This window comes from Bombus flavifrons, chromosome 15 (assembly GCF_040668555.2).
Source record: "Bombus flavifrons isolate JBK064 chromosome 15, iyBomFlav1_principal, whole genome shotgun sequence".
NCBI lineage: Eukaryota > Metazoa > Arthropoda > Insecta > Hymenoptera > Apidae > Bombus > Bombus flavifrons.
In genome coordinates, this window is record NC_138456.1 from 10114146 (window position 1) to 10134340 (window position 20195).

The 20195-nt window shown below is 44.0% G+C and overlaps 1 protein-coding gene and 1 long non-coding RNA gene across 7 annotated transcripts in view; one reads left to right on the forward strand and one right to left on the reverse strand.

Annotated features, from left to right (window-relative positions):
• The window catches only part of LOC138187651 (uncharacterized), a 205238-nt gene that overhangs the window by 111092 nt on the left and 73951 nt on the right, over positions 1-20195 (forward strand). The window lies entirely within an intron of this gene.
• The window catches only part of LOC138187643 (uncharacterized), a 46703-nt gene that overhangs the window by 23283 nt on the left and 3225 nt on the right, over positions 1-20195 (reverse strand). For all 3 annotated transcript variants that reach the window (XR_011175230.1, XM_069128620.1, XM_069128621.1), the window contains exon 2: positions 15124-15535. Coding sequence is in view for 2 of the 3 variants with exons in the window: in XM_069128620.1 (XP_068984721.1) it covers positions 15124-15535 (412 nt within the window). In the remaining variant the exon portion in view is untranslated. The remainder of the gene's footprint in view (positions 1-15123; positions 15536-20195) is intronic.

The window sequence follows — 20195 nt, forward strand, 5'->3', positions numbered from 1 at the left end:
GCTAGAGCAGAAGGACGGTTTCGGATTCAAGGAGCGATGAAGGTCAGAGTATGCGAGTCGAAAAGTGAGTGTGTTGCGAGAGTCAGAGTTGATCGAGACATCGAAGAGTAGAGTTGAGAGAGCTAATCGAGTCGTCGAAGAGTAGAGTCGTTAGTGTTGATCGAGTTGTCAGTGTTGTAGAGTTGTTAGAGTTGCTAGTGAAAGAGAGAGAGAGTGTGTGTTAAATTCGTTGTGACGAGAGTCGCCAAATGACTGTAAAGTTATTTGAGATAGATACGAGTATCGCATTTAGTTTCAGTTAAACAAACATCGTTTTCTGTTCAATTAATACCTGTATATTCAATTCATTATTAATAAATTGTAAGTAATCGGGAAAAAATTTGTATTTTAATTTCCACGATACTGCAATAGAATCGATCTCGAACGACGAAAAAACATGTTTGCAATAAATATTCTAATATCGCGCGTCTGTACGGAGCACGATGCTTGAAATCTCGCCAAGTCGCTCCATTTTCGTCTTGCCTTCCTATTATACAAGCCACGTAATAGACTTCGCACATAATAGTAAACATTGGGAAATAGTGGAAAACGCTATCACAGCGTATCGACGCGTCCTGTACATGTACTCGCTTTAAATCCTCCACCCTAGCAACATCGTAAAACACGTCCACGCAACGACTTTGCGCGCTTTGAACGAGATCGCCTTTTCGACGAGACGGAAACAGCTTCTCACCAAAGAACTTATCGTCCCCGTTCAAAATGTTGCTACGTTATGAATCCGCCGATACTCGTCCGCGGCCGGTTAAAACGTAGAAACGCGTTTCATTTCCATACGGACGTTCCGAATAATTTCAAAACGTTGAGACGTTTATGTTTACCCTGGCGAATCCTTTCGACTCTATGGGGAAGAAAGTTGAACGAGCCGAAGCTTTTCCATTTTGAAATTGAACACGTTCGCTGGCAACGTTTCTTCGAATGATAACACACCTACGTGGCTAAGGAACAAAGAGAGGAAGAACGCAGGGTGTCGTTTCTCACGGCGTCACCGTTCGACGATATCTTTAGAGCCGTCGCAATACCGTCCGCCTTGCCCAGACCAGAGCCTTTTGTTTTATAGCATTGCATCAGGAATCCTGAAAATTATGACTGCTGAAACGAGGCGCTTCGGAGTTCCTTACGGCCACTCAACGTCGCCGCGTTGACGAGCCTACTCCCTAGGTTCAACAACCCCTCTGTCACCATGTACAGGGTGGCTCGATCGGATAGACGAACTCGAATCCTGCGAGGTATGCACAGAAATGCGTCGTAAATTACTCGAACCTGGAACGCGCGTGTTTACTTACAGATGGTTAAAAGTTACGATTTTCGACGTAGACCTCTATGGATTTGAAAGGAATAACGAGAAAACAGAAATACCAGATGCCTTAATATGAAGTTATCAGCCCTCGCGCCGGCTCTTAATATTCTCGACGAGCGGCTTTTTATTTTTGATAGAGAGATCCAGATCTTTGACGGTGATCATCGATCGCGTGGTATAGTCACACCTTGAGGCACGGCAATCTCTCGGCGATCTACCATTCAATGTAATCCTTCGAACGTCAGGTTCGTATCATTTCTTTATTGCGGGCCTTCACCCGCTTATCGTTCACCGAGTAATGCTAAGCTGACTCCGCTGCAATGCACGCTACGATTCTCTACTGTGTTATTTCCCGTTGTTCCTTTTGGCAGAGACGAGAGGAAACGCGATTTCAACGCGTTAAGTTATGTCTCACAAAGCTGTGGCGTGCGATATGAAGAGATGACTTGCCATATTTCCCACTAAATTGAATTTCTGCGATGTTTAAAGAATTCTTTCCTTTAAATTTCAATCCAGCCTCTTAGCAAATTTAATTCGATGTTGCTGTTCGACTGAGCGATATTTTTAGTAAAACGTCGCAGTACAGATTACTTTGCGATATTTTCGCTATGTAGAAAAGCTTATGTAGAAAAGAAACGAGTAGTATAATAGCGGGTATTCGTCGAGTATTTAACGCTAAAGTCGTAGATGATCTTTACATGCTGCACTCCACGAGTCTATTAAGGAAGTCTATATCGAGGAAGAGCAGGGAACAACTAGCAAAATGGTTACGTACAAAGCAGCTTGCAAATGCTTGTAAATGCTTGTAAATGTTTTTTCTTTTTTTTTTTTTTTTAGAAATGTCCGTAGAGTTTGCCTCAATTGAGCGAAAGAGAGAAAGAACGTGTAGGCGCGAGAATAAATGCCGTGGAGGATGCTTGCACGAGTCAGTTTGTAATTAGTCTTTAGTTACTCTTGTCAGGACTGAAAGAGCGGAAGAGTGAATGAGAGTTGGTTATGTCGCGTCCATACATGTCACGAATACGTATAAATATATACCAATGCATATATGTGTAAATACACGTAATATCTTTAAATGTGAATTACCAAACAATTACTTTTGCTATTTATTTGCCATTTAATTTCACGCGTTTGATAAAAAAACTGGCAGAAGCTGGGATAGATACTTGTTCTAGCTGATTCTAACGGATATTCGTGAAACGCAGAAACGATTTCTGAAAACACGTGTACGATCACGTGCACCGAATACCAAGAGTGTCGCAAAGTACGAATACAGATCCCAGGATTAGCATAACCACTCCCTTTTCTGGGACAAGGAAGGCGTGACCGAAGGTATAGCGAATATCGAACAAGTCAATTCTTCGATTAATCGAGCTTCTCCAACGTGATCGATGTTAACGCGATGCGGTTCGCGCTATCGATACGGTGTTCCGCGAATATACAGTTCTACGGGTACACGTATAAGTACTCTGAGCTACGAGACTATTCTATGTTTTGTATTCTACGAGTTGCGCTTAGAAAAATAAGAAAATAATTCATTGGGAGAAAGCTGCATTTAATTATTTCGCCAGACGAACGTTTCCTTATAAGTTTCGATGTTATGCATCGCGAGATTGAATTAACATGTACGTATCTCTGTTCGTAATACGATAAATATAAAACGAAAGAAGAGAGGTACTCCTCGTGCGACTTTCGAAACATCGTCGCGGTGGTCCGAAAGATATTCCATACACGAAGGTACTAGGAAGGAACGCGTCTTATTATATTTGCAAACGAGACAATACGTCAGGGAGTTGTCAGGAAGCTATTATGGTTACAGATGGATTGGAAGTACGTGTGAAAATACAATGCTTCCTGCGCGTTTCATTCCCTCTGATTGACTCGCTAAGCAAAACTGTCCCTTAATTCTGAATAGGAAAGACGAGCTTTTTACTCTTCCTGCTACTCGCCAGTCTCTTACAAGCACAAAATTGTCGCAGCCACCTGTGTATCTCGGAACTATGGTGTAACTTCGCAAAGATAGTTTCGTATATTCGTTCCTTGGAAAGTTACGAAGGAGCAACAGAAAAAAAATACCACTAACGTACGTAATAATAATAATAATAATGATAAAGACAATCACGGTAATAGCCGTATTCTGCACGTTCGAGTTTCACGAAACGGTCGGCTAGCCGAGGCTCAAAGTTGTTGCAATTTGTTATTACTACGTAACAGCGTTATTTATAAAACGACACGTTCCCGCGGTGGACCGTCAAGACACAATTTTCCGCATTTTCTACGCGTTCCATGGGCCAGGACGACATTAAACGTTCCGCCGGAAGCAAGGTACCGTAATAGCACGTTGCGCACCGTGTGTTTGGCGCATTGATGACTTCACGGAGTATCGATAAAGCGCGGTTCTTAGGAAGCCTGGCTTTTGTACCGAGCTTTCTTGAATTAAAGAATTCTGTTAACGGTAATGGATTCTGCCTGTGTTTGGTTTCACGGAATATCGCTAGACAATGGCATTGTCTTCGGCGTAAATTGAAATGCGTCGTGCCATAGGATACATGGACGTAGGGATATTTGCAATTTTAATTCATTTATCATCGAATACATACATATCTAGTTCAACGCAAAACCATCCGTTACGATTTTTATTACTATCTTCGCGTTCATTATTCCTGATAATTTATCTTTAAAAGCAACAGAGGCATTTAAGTATACTTTATAGATATATAGCTCTGTAAATTGCCAACAGTGCGTAGTTAGATCTTCGTTTTCAGATTAATACGTATAGTATATCACTTTGAACGAGTTATGTATAATTAGCAACTTGCAATTTTTATCGATACCTGGAGATTGAGTCTTTTTTCGATTCACATTCTAATTTCAGTTTAATCGACAACCTTTCATCAATCGACGATCTACATTTCTTTTTTTCCATCGGTTACCGGGTAATCAATACTCGTTACATGATCCCTTGAAACACGTTCGGCTTCAGAATGGATTTTCGCGTTCATTATTTCACGGGATATCAATTAAGGTACTTTTTGCTGCGCGAATTACCTGAAAATAATAGCTCACCGTAATTGACAGCGGCTAATATTTATTGTACACCTTCTGGAGCCGCGCGTTTTCAACTTTGAAACGATTACCGAAACGCTTACGTTTAATCGCGCTGCATTTATCGATCCCAATATGATAGCAACGAGAATTTTTAGCAGCGTGGAACCGGTTCACAGTCGAAGATTGAATTTTCGTACAAATTACGATACTTTTCTACGTGTAGTTTATCGTGTAATTGCACCCATGAATTTTCTCATTCTTGGGAATTGGATTTTGAAAACGTTGCACCGATTGCGTCCAATATTCCGCCACTCTGTAATTATATTTATACGAACGTACATGCTGAAAGGATACGAGGCTGCCGTATTAAGAAATTTGATGAACGCCAGTACCATAAATTCTAGTTATCTTTCTAACAAATGAAGATAGTGAAACGTTTCAAATGAAATATGGAAACGTAAAAATATATACGAAAGTATAAACGCAAGAAGCAGAACATTTTAGAAGATTATGATACCCGAATGCAATTCCGCTTACGCGATTAGTTTACAGAATATTCTTGCAATTAAGAAATCCTAGAGATAAATGCGAATTGAATAAATGTAAATAAAATTACTAATTCGTCCAATTAACTTAATCGTACGTATAATTGTACATACTATATACCATAAATTCGTTATTTTCATTTACTCATAAACTCATCTGTCTAGAAATCCATATAAAAACCTAACTTTCATTTACGTGGCTTTAGCGCGCGAAATATCAACACGATAAAGATCGTCGACTGCGTTCAAAGTTTGAGTCAGTGAAAAAAATAAATGATCAAAGTAAAGGACCGAGATATAAGTTGACTCGAATCTGGCTAAATTTTGTAGCCGTCGTCGCAACGAAAAGGCAAAACCAGAAATTTCGTAAGAAAGGAAACAAACCGCGTTATCTGTACGAAAGAAGGAGCGAACTTAGCGGATAGACCAGGTGGAAACAAAATCGAAAGAGATTACGAAAGTGCGGTTATCTGGCCAGAACGGAGGGAAGTCGTAAAAAGCGACGCGATAGGAGCGGAGAGTGGTGCAAGGTACGAATCGGGGACGAATTACGATAACGACAGGTGCAGGGCCAAGCACAGACAGCAGAACCGTATAAAACCGTGGAGAACATGATCGGATCCGTAGAAGATTCGAACTCGAACGCAGGACGCGCGTAAAGTCGAGCCTCGAGGTGAAACTAACGAGTGATAAACAACGATAAATTCCTCCCACGTAGCCGAGCATCTTCGCGTCGCTGCCTCTCCGGGGGTAATTTCAATGATCTCCGGCTGCACCGGCTCGGCGTAAACGTGCCCACGAAGCTGATGCATAAATACCTATAAATATGACACGCCGGGGCCCGCGGTAACGTTGCATATTAAATTACATTCTTAAGCAGCAGCCGGCGCGCACCAGAGGGCTGCATCAAGTCAGCGAGTCTGATTAAACGCAACCGAGAGCCGTGCCGTGATGTCATGGCGAGAATCCTGCTACGGATGAGAACGACAGGGACGACAACAGACGTCGAGGGTAGAACGAAAAGTGAAAGGAAAGGGAGAGACGCGTCGCGGCGCTGCGTTCACCTCTTCGACGACGACGTTCTTCGTCCGCTGCACGTCCCTTCGTGCAGTTTCCCTTCGCCTTGGGAGAGTCGTTGTTCGTTGTTGCAGAGGCCGCGGATATACCCACCACCGGAGGCTGGCGATGCTAATTATTCTGGTTCATGCGAGCAATTTGTCGAACACCGGCGAGCGTATGTATTTAATAGCCACGGGGCTCTTCGGGCCCCACGGGTATTTACATCTGTAGCGAATACCGCGGCCGTAATATGGGACGTCGGAAATTATCCCGGCATTACGGATCCAGTCCTGTTTGCTTGTGCTTCGCGTACGATCTCGTTGACACTCGCATCGAGCCACAATAACGCGTTCTCGTTAGAATTTGGAGAAAAAGCAAGATCGGTTTCTATTCGAACTATTCTATAGTCTGTTGCGGAGGATGGCGCAATTATTCGGAGATAAATATCTGGAAAATATTAGTATCGGAAAAAATCTTTGAAACGAATACGGCTTGACGAATGAACAATGGCTTAGTGTGGTTCACCCTTCGCGTCGCGTTCAAGGCTACGTTCACGGGAAGAAAAATCACCTTTATTAATTTACCCGAGACTCGAGCATCGTTGTTCGTAACGCGTGCTCTTTTTATATCGCTTGTCGATGCCATTTTTCCCTTTATTGCATACGCGATAAGTTTGAATATTATGGAGATGAAAAACACGTTTTACTGTTTCATCGTCTGGCAAACAGACACAAAGGAAGCACGCGTATCGCCTGAAGAAAAACGTCGACAATTAAAAGCGGCGAGGAGGCTCACGTCGAAGGAAATGATCCTAAATTAAACGATATCATCATTGCATTCGACGTGTTCCACCGGATGGACGTTCGTTCCCAAAAAGAATATACATGCGTTCCCATTTAAATGCTAACCTTTAAAGTTTAAAATTCATACTTATGCAAATCAGATTTCTCGATGGATTCCTTCTACATGCAAAGCATCGATCACGTGTTAATTACAGGATACCGTCAAAGACACACGATCCGCAGATTCCATAAAACCAGCCTGTTTTATTTTTACCCCATAAAGCAACCGCGATCTCGCATTAAACTTTCAATTTAAATATTTCTTCTTTGGATTTTATTTTAATTGCCGCCGTTTCGTACATCGCGTACAGAGCGTTCGTTCTGTCGGAGAGATTTATTAAAATACCATGGAATATTACCATGCGATACTCGGTGAAAAATTGCTCGGTATAATGAAGTTTTTCGTTGCCAGCCAGACGAACCGACAACGAAATCATCGCCACCCTTTTTGTTCCTAGTTTTCTGATTAAATTACATCCTGTTTGGCAGAGGCAGACGTCGGATGCTCTCGAGCGGTAGGCTACGTTTACAAATATTTGTCGATTCACGAAGCCAGTCGCGGCGACACCTTCGAAATTTATTCTTTCCGAGCGTAGACGATTGAAATTCACGCTTATGCAAAGTAGATTTCTCAATGGTTCCTTTCTGCACGGCGGACATCGAGCACGAGTACTAATTACAGGACACCGTCCAATAGAACGCGAAGAACCATCAACAGCTCGTTGTTCTTTTACCGCTTCAACCTTGGACGCCGTCACAAAAGCTTCTTTCAATTCGGAAAGTCATCATTTTTCACCGCGATTCTTGCGTGTATTGTTTGCGAGACCGTGAATGGTCTACGGATTCTTGCGGATTGTTCGATAGTTGAATAAACAGATGCTGGAATGTCGGTCGAATCTTTAGTCTCGTCGTTCGTGTCCGTTCTATCGCGTGAGCGATTCTTTCGTTAATAATCTTTTGCTGGAAATTACTTCGCTAACTGGATACGATTTCTTCGAATAACAGAACTTATGGAATTATGAATTTCTAAACGAAGAGTCTGTCGTCGAATAGAAGTTGAAACAAATTTGACGCGACTGGCGTAACTTCGGGTCACTGCCACTTACTTGAATCGGTTGAAAGTGTTGTGAAAACCGGAAACGAATCCGCCCCTGGAAAGCATTTCTCAATGAAAGTGCTCCTACTTTCCTCGAAATGGATCTTCCCGGTTCTCTTCGCGTGACATTCTACGGCCTTCGTACGACAATGAGTTTCTCTTTCTAGGAAAACCGCTTTCAAGGGAAACACGCGGTCGATTTACAGCGTAAAACGCTGATTTCTTTCGTTTCGAATGGACTATTGAGAAATTATCGACGAATGTTATCCAGAAGCGGTGTACTTGGAATTATCGCGACCACCACGAGGTAACGATGATCTATCCCTTTCTTGGCTAAATATCTTTCCCTTCGGTCTCACAACGCTCTTACGAAGAAAGGAAAATCGTCTGTCTTACGTTTGCATATTTTAACTGGAATATTTTATCCGAGAAGAAAATTCGTTCGTACCTATGGAACCGCATCTACCTGTTCGCTGTACGAATAGCATCGGCTAAAATGCCAAGTTTCCGCGATTACACGCAACAGCTAACATTTCCATAAAACGCGTTTCGTATTTACCTCGGCTGCCTTTCGAGTACGATATGCCCAACGCAATAATTTATTAGTAGTTTTTACGTATCCGGAAGAATTTATTAAAAACGCCAAGGATGGTTCTCGCCTTGGCTCGTTTAAACGTATTTCCCTGGAACGATGATAACAGAATAGCGATAACAGATATTCCGTGGCAGTAATAAATCTACATGCTCGTTGCCGGAATGAATTCACGAGCTTTCCTCGAGCGATTAAGCGTTAGCTGGCAGGGATGAGCCGCTCGTTCGCGATTTAATATCACGTATTCCCCGGCTGAAATTGGAACGATCTTCTTGCCGAGCGGAACCAGGAATCTCTGCCAGGCTCCTGTTAACCTCCAGATTGCTACTCTCTGCTAAATCTCTGCCTGGGGAACGTCTGATTTAGAAAACTCGAAATGTATGTGCACGGTGGACTGTAATCGCGGACAACTCTCGATCTCTCGCAGCGTATTCCGGTTGTAGATCACTTAGCCGTGTTAAAAAATCGCCGTTCACGATGCTTTTCCTTCTTTCTCGCCTCGCAGCTCGGCTCGAGGATTGCTACGAGCGGTAGCCGTAGCAAACTACCGTGATCTCTGCGTACTACGTCGATGATTGAATTAAACCGAGGTGAAAAAATTTCGATCGCGATAATTGCATTAAGGCGAACGTATGAATAGAACGCGCTTCTTGCAGGAGATTGCGATCAGTTTCGAATTTTTATTGGTTACGAGTATTTTTCACGTATCCTTCAACAGGAAAGGAAATAAAGTAACGGGAAAGTATGGAGCTTCGAGATACGTAGTACCTAAAAGGTCCATAATGCCATATGATTGTAGCTTCTTCCTTTCGTTTCCTCTCTCTTGCGCGCAAGTGCCAGCAACGCGGCTATCGAGTGGCAACTAATGCAAAACGCGAATAAATGTTAATTAACGTTCGGCAATTTCCCGTCGAAAATGGAAACGATACAGCGATATCTTCAGGAACGATATCCTTCCTAATTGCACGAGCATTAAAAATGTCGACATTTGGCTTTTACGAAGATTCAGAGCCACGATTTCGACCGTTTAACGCCGACCGCGTCGTTACTTCAATCTGACTCGCGAAAGAAGTTAACGTAGCTATTCGATGATCGAGAAAGCGATTAAAAGCGGTAAATTTGCATACCGTGATCGGGCGAGATTAAAAGATATTTCGTTGGTAAATTCTATACCTAATTTAAAACAGAATGCGTTTTAGTAAAACCGATTTAATTATCGATAAGATACATCATGGCCAGATACATATCGTATAAAGTGTTGTTCACGACTATCGTTATAGATACCATTCGTATCGTATTACTAGTTCTGTGTTGTTACTTACCTGGTCGATATAGATCTACACGGAGTAATTTTAGCGTTCGAATTGCAAGCTATCCTGCTTTCTGATTTTAGTTTCTTTTCTATTAATTGTAACAGCGTAAATACGTTGAAAATTTGGCATTCCAACGACGTATCGCGTACGTTGCTATTTATGTACATCTACGATACCAATATTAAACTCGTGAATGCTGCACGCCTATATCGAAGGAATTATTTTATCGACATAAAAATTGAACGACGAAGCTTAGAAAACGATGGAATTTCATAAGCAGCCCCGATAGCTAATCTGGCCGACGGTTCAACACCCTCTCCGCTTCCTATAAGATTCCAATGGTAGAGCAGTGTTCACCTGGAAGAATCCGGCTCTTCCTCCGGAGAGCATCCCCCGGAGGGCAGAATTCGATTCCGCGGAGTCAACCAGGTGTAGACCGGCCGACGCGGGAATAAACATATTTTCTAGGCGATCGTCGGTCGAGCATCGGGCCATAAATAAAACAAGAAATTCCTCGACTTGGTCCGCCATAAATCGCGCGTCCACGGCGTTCGATGGCTCGAAGGAACCACGGAACCTCCTTCGACTAGCCTCCATCGTAAACGCTATGGTTGCGCGCGCGCGCCCGCACCAGCTCGCCGGGAATACCCTTAATAGCTTCACCGCCTGGCCGACGCTCAACTTTCGATTTCGCGGCTCCCTCGCGTTTCCGAGATTTATGCAAATCCAGGGGCGCGCGAGACTCTAACACCCGTGCTAGAAGCCGCTTGGAAATCCGCGTGCACGACGCGTTTCTGGTTGTAAATCAACGGGTTATGCCGAGGGAATCGAGCTGGCACCCACTTCCGCCCGACAACGCGCCATTTACCTCTTCTGGTATCAGCTTTCAGCTTTGATGCCCGAGAAGTTATCGAAATTCCATGTTGAATGGATTTTTTGTGTTTCGTGGGAATGTTCTTTGCACGAGGTGGTTGCTGGGTAATCTCCAGTTGACTGCAAGAATTTTGAAGCCAATCTCGCGAGATGTATTAAGGAATCAACGGTGGAGACGACGTTCCAGCAATGTACAAAGCGTTAAGCGAGACGAAGAATATTCGCGATGACTCGGAGCTAAAATAAGGCAAGTGGATCCGAATAAACGAAGTTCTACGGTACAGAGAGTACTTTGGTTTTGAAAAAAGGAAGGAAACGGATCGTGTAATTATACTTTTCGAAATGTTTACGAACCTGTAGATGCACGACGACTGATAAACATTATACATCGGCGTGTTTTTAAAAAAGGCGGTCATTTTCTCTAGTCCGCGCCCACGCGTACACGACTCGCGTTCCTCGAACTTGCGCAGAAGAAGGTACGACACCGGTTTTTCTAGTAAGGGGCGCGCGCGAAATTACGCGCATAATATAAACGTTTAAGACATCGAGTCGTTCGCTCGGAGGAATCTCGACTGAAAAGCGATTCCCTCGATCGGTGCGGCACTCCCACGGTGTTTCGCGGAGTCACGAGCGCGCTTTCACGCGATATCTGCACAACCGCCCCTATAAAGATAGGCCCCTTTTCTCTCTCTCTCTCTCTCTTACTCTCTTCCTCTCCGCCAGCTTTAGAGAGGAACGTGGTTGAATTTCTAGGCACATAAACTTGGTCTCTTGGCCGCACCTGATAGACACGCCGATCTCGCTCGACTCCTTGATAACGTTTCACGCGGAACAAAGAACACGGCGCGACCAGTTTTTTTCTCTCGGGCGAAAAAGCGTGGGTACCGAGTGGAAATTCATGAACTGGAATCTTCGTGGTGTAAGGTCGTTTCGTGGTATTTTTCCACGTAGATGTTACTATATTAGATGTTACTATATATGTTATTATATTAGAGGGTAGCAAGTATCACTCGACGTTGGATTTTTCCAACGTTCGAATTCCTCTTTCTTTCTCTACGATTCATAGTCCCTAGCTGCTTAGCATGTACGTAGCGAACGTGTAATTAAATCCTCAAAGTCTATCGATCTCGTTGACGCGAATCGAGAGAGCGTGCTCGTTGCTGGAACAAATACGCGAGCGAGCACGCGATGTGGCTGAAAAGGGGCGGCGGCGATTCTAACGCGCTGCTCCCCGCGCCGAGATTAGACCAGTCGAGACTTCGTTAGCGACCCATTGTGAACAGATGCGATCATTATGCGTCTCGTTTGCATAAGTTCCTGCTGCGTGGGAGGGGACCGTCGGCCGAGGACGAGAAAATGGATAAGGGTAGCAGGAAACGAACGGTGTGCCAAGGTACAAAGAGGAAAGAGTCGCTGGAGCGTACACGAGTTAACGTTGGTTTCAAGCGCGATAGTGGACTGGCTGTAGGAACGGCATGCGATTTACAAATTTGGAACGGTCGCGGTGCGTAATTCTATAAAAGAAACGTTTTTACGACGAGGCGAAACGACGACTCTCTCCGATCAAAGTTTCATTTCTCTCGATAAAATAAAGAAACGCGAATCACCGTACGAAACGCAAAGAAGGAGCAGCAAAAGAACGCGGCGAAAGAAAAGAGACAGAGACAGGAAGAGCGTTTGCTACGAAACTGTTGCACCGTTTCAACAGAATCACGGTATCGGCGTAATTTCGACCCACGCTATACCCAGCCGCGCATATGTAATTCGCGCGTTTTCATTGAAAAAGTATCGTCAGCCGTTATGCTAATACGAGAGGCCGGGCCGTTACACGCGGCCATATGTCACTGACCACCTCCGCCGCGGCCGACCGCGGTTCCACCGTTGAATAATAGACGCCCTGTTGGTCGTTCCATGGCGACCAGGGACTACGTATTCGGGAACGAGGTTGCTACAGAGATTCGTACGTTCACCACCATTGCCGTAGACACTAGCGGATGTACGACTCGGGACGATATTAAATTATAATTCACGGCACGCTCTGCCGCGTTACCTCATACTTTCGTTCGCTATTTATAGGTTGACGCTCGCCCGTCACTAGTTGCGATCGAGTAACGACTACGAACGATCCGCGAAACTGTACGGTATAAGCTGTTCGGACGGGATTTGACGCAGTTCGGATAGTCGAGTACAAAGTCAAAGTAGTTTCGAGTTTGTCGCAGCTCGAGTCGTCTTTGCCGCCAATTTTGCCCTGACAAAAAATAAGAAAAGAAAGGACGACCGATAATACGCACCATCGCGCTGATGGTGATTATACTAATAATTCTCTACCAACGGCTTCATCGCCATGCATCCTTCCACTGATTTTTCAAAGCCATCAGGATTCATTAACGGCATAAGGTAGATATCAATATTATTCACTAATTTTATAATTCTTTCGTATTTCCCATAATTCTTCAAAAGATATTGAGCAAGATATACTAATAATTCCGCTCGATGATTATCATTTTTTCATAATCCGTTGGAACGTGTCATGCCATCGTCCCAATCAGTATCGTAATCTCTCCTCTTTCATCGTATCGCGATACAGCGCAAGGCATAAGAGATTTTTTTCATAATTCGCGATTTACGATGAAACGTCGCTTGTCACGGGTGAAACTCGCCGTTCGATTGGCAAAGACGTACGGTAATTGGACTGACGCGTAACGAAACGCTTGGTCAGGATCGAGCACGGTTCAAGTCGAACGCTCCCCCAGCGTACAACGCTCGGTTTCATTGTTAAACCGCCACTGCCACCTACAACCATCTGTTACTTTCTTTCTGTGGGCCTCGGTTAAATCACCACCGTGCCTACTACAACCTGATTACATATGTACACACTCGGCTGCGGGTAAATAAGCAAACAAATGCGCCTTCCTCTTATGTATCGCGGCGCACAGGAAATCTCGAGAATGTTGCAAGCGACGCTCGGACCGGCTTGTGTGGGGGGCTTTTTAACCCTCGAGATGGCATGACTCGATGCGTTGCGTGTCGTGGGTTCTTAATCTCGGAATTACTACGGTAGTGCCTACGAAATTCTGATACTCGGTTTCGCGTCACGATAGCTACGTTACTCCTTGCGAGCTACGATGGGTGGCTGCATGAGTACTCACGTTAATAGGTTCAGACTTTAATTGTAAGACCTCGCGCTCGTTCGCGTTCTTCGTCACGCGATGCTACGCGCTGCGATCTGACGTATGACGATTTCGGTTTGTGACAAAAATCGCTGTACCTTAACCTACGGTCGCGCGAGAGAAACCCAGTCTACTACGCGACGTTGTATCCAATCAGAACCGCATTCCTTCAGCTGGTCATCTTCTCGTGTCCGAGCGGTACGCTCGGCGTCGCGATTATCCTTCCTTCTCAAATACTGTTCAAATAAACGAAGACATATAGAAGATCGGTATTGGGTACCGTTGGCATAAAAGCTCGATCGGTAAATCAAACAGCAATCTCGTGCTTCGGGGTGTACAGGCGATTCTCGAGGTCGCCCCAGTCGTTTTGCAGAAAGCTCATAAAACTGGTTAAAAAGAAACGAGATGGGAATGTAAACGTTTCCATCGATCAAAGAGGCCGTTTATTAATCGGCCACTTTCCTGGTCGCGATCTTGCGCAAGCAGCCGCCAGTGCCTTTAATCCGAGATCGAATTCCCGATAGGATTCGCGCGCACGATCGATCATCGCCGGCGACGTGATCGATATATCGACACTACGGTTGGGCTCGGTCAATTCTATGCAGTTGCGGATATCTCGCGGTCCATTAAGTGCCACCAGCACACCGGCACACCGCACTTTAATGAATTTCTGGCCGGCCACGGATATTGGCTCTCGCTTTTTCCATGCCTCCCGTTTCGACGGTTCTCCTTGACTTGATTTATCGGCCGAGGGGGGGAAAGTTCCAGCTGTCTCGAATGCCAACCGACGGCTTCGAAAATGGTACAAGACTCATTCAACTCCGTCTCCTGTTGTACCTATTATTTGCAGATTGCTCGGATAACGAAACGTTTTGTAGTGGTGGAATCTGGTTCCGAGGGAGTTACACGTCGATCGTATTATCGATAGCGCGACAGATACGATACCCGGATAATTGAACGGAATAGAAGTTAGTCGGGTGTCGAATCAACGAACGACCCAAGGCAGTTTCACTCTCGAACATTTGGAAATTAGCGTGGAAACGTAGAATCGATGAACATCGTCGGTGAAGAAGCCGAACGATTGGCGCCGAATAATACGACGCTTTTTAGTTTTCGCGCGTAGATCGTTGGCGGTTCGAAAGGCGAATCGATTAATTTGAATCCGCTGTGGCCGCTATGATCCACCGGTGGAGAAAAGGAAGAAAATTTAAGAAGCCAGTCGACTCACCAGGATATCCCTCTGGAATCACGATCTCAGGCCCAACCTTCACGTCATGGCGGTAACGATGCATCAACAGGGTAGCCGTGACTCTCAGCGATCGTTGCTGCTGTTTGTACAATAGTATCGGCCTTCCTCCGGCACCTTCCACCCTTACCACCCTCGGTAACGAGAATCTGTCGAGAAACTCGCGCAACGGCATGAATCCAGCTCCGGAACTCGCAGCTTCCGCGGTAGCCTCCCGGGAACTGGGCAACGAATCGTCGCCAGTTCCGGTAGCCTCGCCACTGGACAAAGTCGAAAATTCACCACTCGACGACATCGTTACACACGGCTCGGTTTCCACGATTTCATACGCACTAGACTCGCGAGCGGTTGTATCACGGCGGATCGGCAGTTTCACCACGATAACGTGTCCGTTCTGAAAACAAAAATACGCAGGACATTAGTGTTTTTCGCTTAGGATCGGTTCTTTACGAAGAATTATCGCTCGAAAAGAACGATGTTGTTTTGACAGCATTTGTCAACGAAATTATATCGATCGGTCAACGTTTAGATAACAGGCGTTTGGAAAAGCAGTTGGTGTTATCCGCGGTTCAGATCTAGTTGTAACTGTATATGAAACGTATATTAACGAGCATAACCCGCATAGCAGATGTCATAATCATCTCTAATAATGAGATAACTAATCAAATAGATAATCAGCCGAGTTCGTGCAAACATGCTCTATATCTGATGCTTTAGATTTACGGTTTTAGATTTATTTCCTCCCGTACTTCCTGACAAACGAATTAATATACTTGATTCTGTTATCTGGCCAGGTCCGTTAAGATATCGAACGAGATTGCAAACGCGTATTCAAAGCATCTGTGAATCATTAGGAGGATGCGTGTATCATAAATATGTGAGCGGGACGTAAGGCGGGGAATTACTTGTTGCGAATCTGACGAACCTGAAAACACGACGCAAAACGTATGTACTCTTTTTTTTTACGGAGAACAAAGAAAAACCTTATGCCGTGATCCAGACGATATCAGGCAGACGAAGAAAAGCATGGAAGAGTCGGTTGTTCCGAAGGAATTCGTTATTCCACGAAGCGTGGCAGCCTTGACAGTGATTCGCCGGCGGCGAAGTGTGCCTCGGCTAACGAGTGATTATGCTCCTCAGGCTGGCTTGACGATGATGGTGATGATGATGAATTTATGACGATGATTATCTCTGGTGGCGTACCGCTGTGTCGCCACCGGTGTTTGTCTTTCAGACGACGAGACAGTGGCGTGAAAAAACGGCCAAGGAATGATGGAATGAGTCTGGTTCGCGGTCGTTTAAAGATTGTTCTTGCGACTGGCGTTGACACGCGACGAACAACGCTGACAAATTAGTCCTAATTGATTGGGATGGAGCTGGATTGATCGTCGGAGTTTCGAAACCACATCTAAATCGTTATGCTCTGATATCTTCGAATCGGACGATCCCATAGACGTGTGAGGTTTTTCTGGATGTATCGCTTCGGCGCATATCGTTTTATCCTTTTTTCGTCTTTCGAAAATTCTTCGTCTATCGACGTTTTATCGGATCTACGTAATAGCGAGTGAACCTTTTCAACGGGACGAAGTTTTCGCTTTATCGAGAGGCGAAAGCTATGGAATTATTTATAATTCAAGATAAATATGGTACGTGCGCTGAAAATTCGAAGTGATTCTTCTTTTAAAGTAAGTAGAGCAGGTAGCTCTATTTTCGCAATCCGAGGTGATTGATGGGATCCTAGAAAGATGTAGGTTGATTTTTGATCCAGTTAACGACACGATAATTTGATTACAAAATTGGATCGAGAACAAGTTAATAACGATCCACTTTCTTTCCCATGAATGGGACACATGCGACTGTGTAAAATTTATAACTCGAATCGCTGTCGGTGATTAGCGGGACGCCAATTTACATGGGTGTTCGGAGCGCTGTCGTTGACTTCTTGCTCCATATGGTACTTCATCGACGCGTTTATGGAACTGGAATAATATCGAAATAACGACGACTACTTTCATCGTGCGGTGGATGATTGATTACACGAACTTTGCAACTCAAGATGATCAAATTACGTAGCGAACGAAATGCTGCTTTCAATGGGAGCTCAAACTATAACGCCGTTTTTATTACACACCACTACTCACAGATGCGTCTGCGATGTTGCAGCAATGAAAGATTGGAAATTATTATCGTTGTTGTGGAAAGTACGCGAAGAATATATTCGCCAGTCATTTTGCAAGAAAACAGTATTCGTGGGAGAAAGAGATCGTCGATTAATAGCGAAAGTTTTGGATATCATAGAGGAGCGATCGTAAACGCTCCACCGACGTCTATCGACGTAATTATAAAGTTACATTAACAAAAACCTGACGACAATTGCAATTTCTTTGGACCAGAAAAACCATACAAATTGCCCCGCCTAGTTAGCAGTCGCTTGTGACAAATGAGATTTTTGCATTCGATGACTCGATAATTTACCGTGTCAGTTTAAATCATACCGTTATAAATCAACCCCCGAGTTTCTTGTTACTTGTTATTTGATGCTCGTCGCGCGATATTTTATCGCGGGCTTGACGCGAACACAACTCGTGGAAAGATGCGTTTTTAATCGGCAACGGATCAACGACGAGACGATATTTTCAAAATTGCTTGTATTATATTTTTTTTGCGCTACATTACGATACCTATATGATAATTATGACATATCGCGGTATAATAAATGCTAGTAATTCGTTCCGTCAAACAGTTTCCCAAACTTTTCAGTGGCAACGTTATTAATCTTGCGACTTACTTTATATTTTCCATTGAAAATCTTACGCGTATATTATTCGGATAAAAATTATAATACGTTAATTCGCTGACGACGCGTCGTATAATATCTCGCATAATAATGACGCGAAAGGACGTCGAAAAATTGCACAAAATGAAGTTCCACGAACATTGATCTATTATTATTGCACTCGTTTCGGACGTCTCGTGTTTTCTCAAAACACGTGAAAAAGTACGGTATACAGTCCAATCCGGCGCAGAATCGAGATCCACCAACAGAGAAATCAACTTCTTTCCCCAGCTCATCAAATTTTATCATCCGTTAATTGATCCAAATTAGGTTGAAATAATTACATCGATCGAGCCAATTTAAATTCCAGGGCAGCGTCTTCCCTTCGATCATGTCTCGGGATACGCAAAAACGCAGTTTCTCTTAGGTGACTTGCACCTGTACCATTCTTCAGCCTTGCGCGCGCGTTCACGGCAACATTGCACTCACATCGCATACGAATGACAAGAATTAATATTCCAGCTGTGTAAGATATGATGTGCAGAGACCCCGGGCATTATCCATGGTTCCGGTCATGAATACGCATGAGCAAGCACTTTTTTCTCTTCCTTTTTCCCTGAAACCCACGAGACAATCTGCCACCGTCTTTGATCCTTTCGATTATTTGCTTCCAAGTTACTGTAATCGCCGCGTAATGGACGTTTAATTGCTCGTGACCAAAGAAATTACGATAAATTCGAGCGCTGTGGAAATTTCACGATGTTTTAAAATATCGATGGCGAAAGTGACGATTATCGAGATTGCTATATCATCCCGTTGATAACCACTGCTGTTATTTAAAGGGTGTAAAAACTAGGCGGCTCTTTGTATAATTTCAGTTTGATATTTTCATTGTAAATATCGAGAGGCGTAGTTGACTCGTACCTTTATTTAAATTTTATCGTGTCGTAATGACAAGGATATGAAGACTTATGGTTAAAAGTGTGTGCTTTATTCCGCGCGTTTCGTGATTCAGTATGCCTGCCGTGTTCGGTCAAACGTTTTGTATTCCGCCACGGGAAATAGCTTCTGCCCCCGCATACGCGATCCTTTGTTTTAAAATGTTTGATTAAATTTATTTTTTCCTTCATGAATTTTATCATGTTCCAACTTGCAAATCTTCGTTTCTAGTATAACACGGTATACCTTTTATTCGTCAAGGAAACTTCCATCCCTCGAATCTATACCGTGCACGAACGTAAAGTCACGAACGTGATATTCTTGTACGCAAATATTTCTTGGACTTTACCGTCCGACAAATTGCAAGAAGATCGAAGTGGCCATTTTCAACGTCCCTCGGTTGAATTCCAAAGTTACGATTCCTTAAGGTACGAGAGATGGCCCAAAGGTCAAAGTGGCAGTGTGCTCTCGATCTCCGTTCGGAGAAGCAGGGGCTGCCGGTTGTCCTCGACAAGCAAAACTTTCGAAACGCTTTCTTTCGTTCGCGAAGCCGTCCGGGCCGCGCGCCATTTCACTTTCGAACGCGTTCCTTTTTTGGTATCGGCCGGCACCGGTGTAATCAAACGGCGTTTGTCATCTGTAACACGCGTAATCGCCGGTACGCGTCGCTTCATTGGGTAAAATTGCCGTGAAGCGCGAACCAGATTAATTACAAGAGGAGGTTCGTTACGCCGATAATTAAAACTCTCGCGATCGATACGGAGTGGCGTTTTTCTTTTTGCGTCACGGTTCTCGTATTATCTGCTCTCACAGCTTAAAGTTTGTACACATTTCTCTTGTTATACAGTCAAGAACATCGGATTGCTTGTACAAGAACCGAGCAGTCTGTAAGAAAAATTCTTTTCAAATTTTTGTCTGTTTGCAGAAGAGTAAAAAACGTACTCTGTTAGAAAAATATATACGTGGAATATAAAACTGCAATTACATTTACGATACAGGTCCATAGCCTTGTCAACGTGCACGCGTCATGCTATTGTACTTTTGTAGGTCTGCCTCCTTATTCTACCCTTTGTCAGGCAACGCTTCATGCAATATTATTAACCTTTTTTCCACCTTGAACAATCTTCTTAGAAAGAAGGTCTACGTAGGCTACTTAGCTAACTCGGGCGGAGCGTTAACGTAGTTTCAGTACAGCGTTTCATACACACGTTTGTCTTACTATCTCACAGTGACTGTATCACGCCAACACCTATTTTCCTCCTACCTTGCTAATTATATTTAATTTGTTAATAAGTAAAAAATAGCCCACGAAAAGAATCCAACGACAAAGCACGAACGG